The sequence below is a fragment of the Danio rerio genome, chromosome 18, assembly GCF_049306965.1.
Source record: "Danio rerio strain Tuebingen ecotype United States chromosome 18, GRCz12tu, whole genome shotgun sequence".
Classification (NCBI taxonomy): domain Eukaryota; kingdom Metazoa; phylum Chordata; class Actinopteri; order Cypriniformes; family Danionidae; genus Danio; species Danio rerio.
Window position 1 is genome coordinate 39,691,156 of NC_133193.1, and position 10,196 is coordinate 39,701,351.

At 39.6% G+C, this 10,196-nt stretch overlaps 1 protein-coding gene across 3 annotated transcripts; it reads left to right on the forward strand.

Moving 5' to 3' along the window:
• The first annotated feature begins 1,826 nt into the window (after positions 1-1,826).
• Positions 1,827-9,064, forward strand: fosb (FBJ murine osteosarcoma viral oncogene homolog B). 3 transcript variants are annotated; one of them, XM_005173642.5, is made up of 6 exons: positions 1,827-2,087; positions 2,236-2,423; positions 4,221-4,544; positions 4,639-4,746; positions 6,250-6,570; positions 8,589-9,064. In XM_005173642.5, the coding sequence occupies exons 1-6, from the start codon at positions 2,024-2,026 to the stop codon at positions 8,640-8,642; spliced, it is 1,059 nt and encodes a 352-aa protein (XP_005173699.1). In that variant the 5' UTR covers positions 1,827-2,023; the 3' UTR covers positions 8,643-9,064. The 3 variants fall into 3 exon arrangements, with proteins under 3 accessions (XP_005173699.1, XP_005173698.1, NP_001315131.1); NM_001328202.1 differs by lacking the exon at positions 8,589-9,064 and adding an exon at positions 6,710-7,035 and having other exon boundaries at positions 1,828-2,087; XM_005173641.6 differs by having other exon boundaries at positions 6,250-9,064.
• Positions 9,065-10,196: the final 1,132 nt, after the last annotated feature.

Consider the following 10,196-nt stretch of genomic DNA (forward strand, 5'->3'; position numbering starts at 1 on the left):
CCGAAAATATAATTCAGTCATAATTTACTGACCATTAATGTTTTTTTCCAATCTTTATGGGTTTATTTCTTCTGTTGAACACAAAATAAAATATTTTGGGGGGAAAAATGGAAAGCTGTAATCAGGGAAAGATGCTGCCTGAAGCCCCTTAAACACCTGCCACGCTGGCTAACTATAGATGATTCTCCCTATCTAGCTGATTTTTAAGCATCCCACATACAATTTCTCTGACGTAACCACCGGATTTTAACGTGGACCTGGGGTGTTCTGGTAAAATGGTCGAATGTTTGCCGTTCATACTCCGCATTAGTCATATTCCTGCTCGGTCGTTATAATGTCTGCCACTGGACACGGCGTTCTCCGCCGGTGACGTTCAGCTGCTGCTGACTAATTGTTGTTATCCCCACCCTTCCCCACCGTCGAGTTATAAGGTGTTGGTTGGTTGCATATCTTTTTATCCTGCCATATTCTGCTTCCCGCGTTTATATATAAGTTTTACTTTATTATCAAGCCAAGCTCATTTCCTTGCACACTGAGCAATGAATCACCTTTGTTCCTACATGAGATGAAATGTGACAGCGTGTGACACTCACTATGACTTCCGTCACTTCAGCCCACTGCCCGACTTGGAACTTGTACATGCTTCTGGTAAACGGCGAGGGTATCAGGCGTAATAATGAGCTCTTTGTTGGCGGAATAATAAGGCGAGTGCCATGCTGTCAAATCCCGTGCGTTGTATAGGCTACTTCTATCATTTTAAGCTTGTAGTTCTGTATTCAAGTGATTTTAGTGTAATAAACTAGCATTTAATAAGACAAGCATTTCACTTAATATTCAAGTTTTGAGGCTAATCAGCAGATTTATGCATAGCCTAACTCAATAACAACAAGACGAATAGTTCGCAGACTTACCTACAATAGACAACCTGCAATGTAAATCTCTGCTCCGACCGGTTCTCAAGACTGTTAGTGACGAGGGAAGCTCTGGGTGTATCGGGGATTCCGTGGGGCGTGTCGCTGACAAAGTTTACAGTGGAGTCAAAACAGCTGGAAGCGGGTTTCCCTCCTGCGCTGAGTCGCTACCCCAGTGAAATATCCTCCTAAAATTAGCTTCACGACTGCTCAGGTGTTTTCTCGTGCTTTGCAGTTTCCAAACATACATTTCAACACGGCGAACAGTCCCTGTGCTAAAAATAAAAGTTAATTTGCCTCACATTTGTAAGACATATTATCTTATCAAGGTTAAAACATACAGTGTTACGTTTAATGCAAACTTTGCGCCGCTTTAAATTTAATTCTGAAAAATAAAATTGCAATAAAATTAATTGAAACTGTTAGAAATGGTGAATTCCTTTCAGTAGTGTGTTGATTTTATAATATCCAGTTTTAATCTTTCATTTTTTACTGATTAATATCAATATTACATTGCGTAAACTATCTACAGTTTGTAACAATTCAGGTTAGAAAATAGTTTATTTAAACATGCCAGTGGTAAAAATGACATTAAAAGCGTCAGTTAAACCTAACGCATTCTGACGCAGCATTCATGCAAAAATATTTGCAAACCGCGTCGTTTCTAAATATTGTCTGTGAAAAGCATGTAACTATTAAAAATATCTTGTGGAAGTAATAGTAAACGTACCTATTCTTGACCGCGAGAGAGCTGTCTCTTTCTGTGGGTGAGGGAATCCCTTACACGTCATATTGCTTAGATACCAAAAACAAAAACAGTGGTTTTGGACCATATATGGGCACCTACGTCAGCGGAACACCAGAAAAGGCGGAGCCAGGACTCCCTACTTTACAATGCGTTCCCAGGCTTCATTCACAAGAGGAAGCGCTGCCGCCGAAACACCGCACACCTTCTACTCCCGTTTGCAACAAACACACTGCGGATTATTTTATGGATTTATAAAAGCACATTTCATGCATTTCACGGATTGTACCACGACCCGGGAAGTGTTACACAAGGACGGATTGGAATTTAGAAGTTTCCTCGAGCAGGGAACTGGATTGATGTCTTAATGCAACTGTTTTGGAAAGAGACTAAAGGCATCTTGACGAAGACTCCAAGTAAAACTTGTTACGGTAGGTGACTTTAATATAATAAAGCGCATTTAAATATAACGCGTCCGGCTTTTTACGTGTGTTTAGTGCATTGCAGTTTACAAAAGCAAACAGTCTAGCTGATGTCCTGAAGAAAATACGCTTCAGTGTAACTTGTGTTGGATGACAGGTGATATCCCGTTCTCGCCGGGCACAGTAGGTGTTTCGGCTTCTCTCGGCTCCATCGGGGACATGTTTCAGGGGTTCCCCGGAGACCCCGACACCGGCTCCCGTGGAAGCTCTTCTCCTTCTCTTGAATCTCAGTACCTGTCGTCCGTGGAATCCTTCGGGAGTCCGCCCACCACCAGCGCACCGCAAGTAAGTCCCCACTATTTAATACATTTTACCGCAGTGTCTGTCCGAACACACATTTGTTTAAGCCAACAGCACGACAGTAGCTCTGCATGTTTCTGCGTGAAAACCGAAGCGGCAAAGCCATTTTGCTCATTTCGAGCGTGTTTGGATGTATATAGTGAAAATATAATACTGACAAGTCAGCATGCGCGCAGAATCAGACCGGTAGCAACGTGGTAGGTTTACAGCACGCCGCGAAACAGATGACAGGGCTGTGGACTCTCCGACGCGCGCTCACGAAGCTCCGCCTCTTGCCCGGTGCTGCTGTTCTCGCTTCTCAGACTTGGACGTGACGTCAATGCGTTCTATTTTGGAGTGTTACGTTGAGTTGCTAAGGGGAACACCGGGGGTGTGACGGGGGCGGAGGAACGGGAAGGGAGGGCCGAATCGAGGCTGCGGCGATTGGATACGGCAGACTGCGTACGTTTTTGCCTAACACGCTTACATATGAATATTAATGAAACATGGTACTCGCACTCGCATCCTTTTTTCTAAGAAATGAAACCGTATAGATATAAATTTCTCCTATATGTTTTAATATTTGAACGCATTTAAACAGTCTCGAGGTTTCTGTACACGAATTAGTCAGTTTTAGGAAATATTTGTTATTCATATCTTACTAAAACATAACTCAGGATAAGGATCAATGTCATTTTTTCTTAAATGTGTTGCTTTTCATTTGTCTTAGTCGATTTTATATGTAAACTGAGGCAATGGAAAATCACATTTTACGGTTTTATTGTGGTGAAAATATTATTACTATGGCATTATTGTTATTGAACTAGATTTTATTTTAATATTTTCCGTTTTTAACTTTTTGTTTTCTGTTTCTGTAATTTATAAATAAGTCTACACAGTTGAAATCAGAACTATTAAACCCCCTTTGAATTTGTTTAATATTTCCTAAATGATGTTTAACAGAGCAAGGACATTTTCACAAATAGTCTGACATTTTTTCTTTTTTTTTTTTAAGAAAAAGTCTTTGTTTTCCGCTAAAATGAAAGCAGTTTTAAGGTCAAAATGATTATCCTCTTTAAGCTACATTTTTTTTCAATAGTCTACAAAACAAACCATCGTTATACAATAACTTGCCTAATTACCTTAACCTGACTAGTTAACCTAATTAACCTAGTTAAGCCTTTAAATGTCACTTTAAGCTGTATAGAAGTGTCTTGAAAAAATATCTAGTCAAATATTATTTACTGTCATCATGGCAAAGATAAAATAAATCAGTTATTAGAAATGAGTTATTAAAAATATTATGTTTAGAAATGTGATGAAAAAATCTTATCTTCGTTAAACAGAAATTGGGGAAAAAATTAACAGGGGAGCTAATAATTCAGGGGGTTTAATAATTCTGACTTCAACTGTATATTATTATATTACTATGTTATTTTATATATATATATATATATATATATATTTTTTCTTTTCTTTTTTTTTCTATTGGTGGCACTAAACAGTTTCATTTGTGAACATTAGGCAACACATTAGATATAACAAATTATTAACGAGCAATATATTAAAAGCATATATTAACATCATTAACATATACTAACAGTATATTAAAAATGTTATGTTAGAAAAATTATATTGTCCAGTTTAGTTCACAATATGTTAACTTACGTTTATTACTGTTTATTTAATTTCTGGTAAAATAACTGTAAAATATTTTGGTGTTTTATTTGAATTATAATCACTCTGAATACAGTGTGATTTTGAAGGCCATGGCTTCATACGGTGTATGTTTTTGGTTCCTAGGAGTGTGTAACAGCCACTGGCGGGGTAGGGGTGGGTGGAGGGTCAACCGGGGCAGGGGTGGACATGCCCAGCTCATTTGTGCCAACAGTGACGGCCATCACCACAAGCCAGGATCTGCAGTGGATGGTGCAGCCCACTCTAATATCCTCTGTGGCACCAGGTCAAAGTGGCACGGGCTCCAGCACCATGACGCAGCCTGTTGCATTGGATCCTTACGACTTGCCGGGCCCAAGCTTTTCGTCCGGTGGTTTCACCCCACCGAGCTCTGATACTCCTGGCCCAGTGCGTCAGTCTCGAAGCCGCCGCCGTGCACGAGATGAAACGGTGAGTGGGACCCATTCATGATTTGGTTAAAAAATTTCTATACAAACTGCAAGAAATAAGGCTTAATGTGATACTAAATTTGTTGTGTTCCCAGCTGACCCCCGAGGAAGAGGAGAAAAGACGTGTTAGAAGAGAGAGAAATAAACTGGCTGCCGCTAAGTGTAGGAACCGACGGCGTGAGCTCACAGACAGGTTACAGTCGGTGAGCGATGCTGTACTCATATTTAAAAACACAAAAATCCAATACAGTATTTTATATATGGTATCAGACAAATACAGGGCCTAAAATGAACATTTTGCTGCACCTGCCAATGGACGGTGACATAAGGAAAATTTATTAGCTAGAATTTAATCTGCATTAAAATTGTTTTTTGCACTTGGAAATTTAATAATAATAAAAAAAAACAAATACAAATTAGGGGCGGTAGTATTCATACATTATATTCATTTAAAAAAATAATAATTAAATAAAAAATATATATTTTCTTTGATTTCAAAAATGAAACCATGGAGCTTTTATTTTCCATAAGTATTGCAAACTTGGGAAGATGGAGGTATTTTCAAAAGCATGTTGTAAGGATTCAAAAATCACAGCACTTGCAGTAAAATTTACCCTCAACTGAGCTGTATTTAGACCAGAGATGTTCAAACTAGTGCCCGCAGACCAAAGTTGGCCCATTGTAACCTTTGGCCCACCATCTCATCTTCAGGCAGTGAGAATGATGGAGAGGGTTAGGGAGAATGCCTTTCGTCATGTTTAATTTGATGTAACAATTTTTTGTTTGTTTGTTTTATTGCTGAGATACAAACAATGCAAATGTTTCAATTAAATGTTGTAAATTAATCAGATTTTTCTAAAATGTAAATGTCATCACTCAACGTATAGTGGAATATGCAGAAGACATCGGCGAGCAAATCATGGCCAAAATTAGTGTATTTCCATTCTGTTATATATGATTGTTTTTGTTTTTACTTTAATAACTTCATAATAACATGTAAAAAAAAAAAAGAATACTAGTTAATATAAAGCAACGTTTTCTAGTTATTTTTAAATATTATAAAATAAATGAGGAAATCCCCCATGACAACTATATTCAACTTCGGCCCACCAGCCTCAATCAAGTTTGGTTTTTGGCCCTTTTTAAGAAAAAGTCTGGGCACCCCTGATCTAGACACTAGAAACAACTCAAAATTTGTTGAGCTTCTCAAAAGATCACACTGCTGGGCTAAACCACGTCACAAACATAAAAAATAAAAAAAAAAAACATTGCCGGCCAGCTGGTGGGTAACATTGTTTCATCAACTCACCAGCATCGATTTTTACTCACATTTGGGGGGATTTACTCAAAATGGCGAATGCTATTTTTAGGCCCTGGATGAATGCAAAAGCATCATAATTACAGGATTCGTAACATGCCAATCCGCTCATAACAATCATTTTTTACAATTACAGTTTGTAAATGATACCAACACACATACACATCAGGCTCCATTGTAATTAGAAAGGGCTAGTTTGAACAAAGAGTCAATAAACCCACCGTAATTATCTAGTGGCAACAGACTCAAGCAAGTTTATTTGGTTGTTGCTATCTAAAACTAGCAGCATGTAGTGAATGCTAAACGGAAACCCTTGCTTTTGTCCTAATTTTATGTGATCATAAAATCTCTGTCCCCTTGTGTCCTCCTCTTGTCTCTCCAACCCAAGGAGACAGACATTTTGGAGGAGGAGAAGGCCGAGCTAGAGGCTGAAATATCCGAGCTGCAGAAGGAGAAAGAGCGCCTGGAGTTTGTCCTGGTCGCCCACCAACCTGGTTGCAAACTTCCCTACCAGGACCAGCCCCCTGCTCCGCTGCCGCAGACGTCCCCACAGGCGCCTTCTGTCTCCGTGGTGGGTTTAACTGTGAAGGAGGACTCTTTCTACCTGCCGCCGGCCTACTCATCCCACCACCACCACCACGTCCCGGTTTCACAGCCCACGCAGACACAGCCGGCACCAGCGCAACAGCAGCAAGGGATGATGCAGGAGGTAGCCTTTTCTAGTTCTTTCTATGGGCCGGGCCAGCCGGCGCCGGACGGCCCGTGCCTTGTTGCCGACGGTGGCGGTAACCCTGACGCCGGCAGCTACATCCCCTCATACACATCTTCATTTGTGTTCACCTACCCAGAGGGAGCCTGCGGGGCCAGCGCTAACCAGCGAACCAGCAGCAGCGATCAGTCCTCTGATTCCCTGAACTCACCCTCGCTTCTTGCACTTTGAGAGCTCTGCTGATCTCTCGGCCTTTTGCTTGCCTATCGAAAACAGCACATGCGTACATGCCAATCCAAACATTAAATCTATGGATGTACATTGTATTGATCTTTTACAGTTAAGGCCTTGGTTTTGAAACCGAGGCCCAGATGCGTTAGCGTCTGTGCGACTTCATCAGATGATGTAAGTGTATATTAATTCACAATGAATTCAGGCTTAATATCGAAATGAGTCAGTAGCCCTTACACACACACACACACGCACTCATACTCACTTAAATGTTTAAAGGAGCACTTCACTTTCTTTGGAAATAGGCTCATTTTATGAGTCACCTAGAGTTAGACATTTAAGTTTTAACATTTTTGAATCCATTCACCCAATCTCTGGGTCTGCAGGAGCACGTTTGGCTTAGCTTAGCTTAGCATAAATCATTGAATTGGATTAGACCTTTAGCTTATTGAAAAATAAAAAAATATATTTCATAAATTTTCCTATTTAAAGCTAGACTCTTCTATAGTTTCATCTTGTACTAAGATCAACTGAAAAGCAAAAGCTATTGCTATTTCTTGCTATTTTCTAGACTGATATGGCAAGGAACTATACTCTCATTCTGATATAGTAAGCAAAGGATTTTGTTGCCCTACCATGGCTGCAGCAGGTGCAATACTATGCAGTGCCTAAAAATAGGCCCCAGCTACACAACTACACTCTCAGAAATTAATGTACAAGAGCTGTCACTGTGGTGGTACCTTTCAAAAGGTACATATTTCTACTTAAAGGGGGCTTATTAATACCTCAAGGGTACATATCAGTATCTAAAAAGTTCAATAGTGTACTTCTTGAAATTTTTAGGTGCTAATATATAGCTTTGAGGTACAATATATACCTTTTAAGTACAAAATATGTACCTTTTGAAAAGGTACCACCACAGCGACAGCTCTTGTACTTTTATTTCTGTGAGTGTAGGTAACAGTGCAGGTAATATCGACTTTAATTTTATTTCGCTCTACAGAACTACAGAAGAGTCAAGCTTTAAATGGGAATATTATTGAAACTTTTTTGGAGTGAGATGCTAATGGTGTAATCCGATTTAATGATTTATGCTAAGTTAAGCTAAAAGTGCTCCACCAGACTCAGAGATCAGCAGGATGGATTGAAAAATGTTAAAACTCCACTATTTTTACTCTACACCAGGGGTGTCCAACTCAGTCCTGGAGGGCCGGTGTCCTGCTGAGTTTAGATCCAACTTGCTTCAAAACACCTGCCAGGAAATGTATAGTATATCTAGTAAGAGCTTGATTAGGTGGTTCAGTTGTGTTTGATTTGGAGCTAAACTTTCCAGAACACCGGCCCTCCATGACCAAGTTCGAACACCCCTGCTCTAGACGATTTGTAAAATAAGCCCATTTCCAAAGAAAGTTGAGTGTTCCTTCAATTGGTTTAACGTAACAATAAAAGCACATCAGCACCCTTTTGCTTTCATCTGTTCTCGCTCTGGCTTACATTGGTGTACCATCTCCCTCCTTCTCTATCTATCCACGCCAGGTGCTTGCTGTGTATTTGTCTACGCAAATGTGGGTTCGCAGAACTGCATTATGGGTTTTGGTTTGTTTTTTTTCTTGTTCCTGTAAGTCTACCTTGCTACCCTTTCTCTCATCCAGCTCATCCACACCTCTTCTGCCTAAAGGACATGACCACACACTCTGTAGCTATCTCTCTCTTTTTGTTTCTCCCTCCGTTGTCCATCTCCACATCTGTTTCTCCTCTCTCCTGTCTCTATGTGCCTCTCTCTGAAGTCTTCGGCCCCTGAGAGCCCGTTGGACCCTGAAAGCCCATGGAACCTTGAGTGAGTGCCAACCCACACCCCAACACCACAAATCTCCCCTTGCACGGACCAGCCCACAGTGGATCTCAAAACAACTAAACCGACCAGCCAGATCAAATGCCGTCCTAGAAAGCCAGGACTCTATTGCTCCTCAGCATTGAGGATTTGATTTTGGATGAGTGAAGATGCGCTGGCTAGACTTTGCCAAGGTCTGGAATCCATAGGAATGAGATGGTGAGAGCGTTCACATCTCCTGCTGATCCTACAAGAGCTTTCAAAGCTGTATTACACCCTTTCCACCCTTCTTGAGCAAATTAGAGGGGTTCGTTTGTTTGTTTCATTCTGTGTTTCAACGATAGTATTAACTCTGATTTCAAAAGTGGCTTATCTGATGATTGCATACGAGAGTGGCTTTACACTCTAGGTTTGAGAAGCATTATATTGAGCGACCAAAAAAAAAACAAAAAACACAACCTCTTGGTTTTGGATGAGTGGCCTCTGTGCTTCTGAAAGTCCTTGACATAGTCCTTGAGTTGTGGATGTGGTTCAGCACAGCTCTGGGCTTTGATTGTGAATGGAAGCCACAGAAGACTACGACTCCAGTTGATTTCTTTCTTTAAAGGGGGTTGTTGTTAATGTTAAGATGGAAAAAAAGCACAAACGCCGGCTTCAGATGGAAGGAGCGAGTAACGATGGGCAACCTAAAGGACCGGATGTGCTTTCGAATATGAACCGTTTACTTTCCTGTGAATGTTTTTGATGTTTTGAGTTACTGATTTTTTTATGATGCTTTTTTTCCTCTTTTGCTCTTGATTGTGCCGTTGCTGCCAAATGGAAGAATTTTGTGGGGCTTTTAGCTCTATCTGTTACTGTTGTCTTATACCGCAGTTATTAAGAATATTGTTATTATGGTTATTAATAATTATTATTTCATAGTTATATCATCTTGGCAACTAAAAAGGCATGTTGTGCACTATGAAACTTTTTTATGTCTAAAACTATATATATGAAATATATAAAAAATATATTATGTATGCATATATATATATATACATATTCAGTGTATATATATATACACAATGATTGTAATGTAATGTATGAATGTTCAGAAAATATTATTTTTGTCAATGAAGACAGAAGGGAGAGCTTGATGCACTTGGCTTTGGTTTAAACATAGATATTTTTCTAAAAGAACAAAAAAAATATATATTATAATAAACAATAACAGCCCGCCTTTCCCTTAATATGAAAAGCATTGTCACTGCCTTTCATTTGAAATGTGTAACCTTGTATGATGACTGTATTAAAACTGGTGCATATTTATATATGTATCGCAGGTTTGTGCTGTGCTTGATTTGTCGATGAGGTTGATCTCACAGCCCTTGTTCATCAACCCCTGTGGACAAAACACACTGGACGCGCAAAATATCTAAAAATGCATTTGAAAATAAATATATTAAAGAAAAAAGAAGACATGAATTGAGTGTCTCTATGTATTCTTGATTCAGACGTGTTTCTGAATCATTTGTGTTGCATTGATTTATTTTGTCCAGTGTGTGCTGTCTGCCATTTGGCTTTA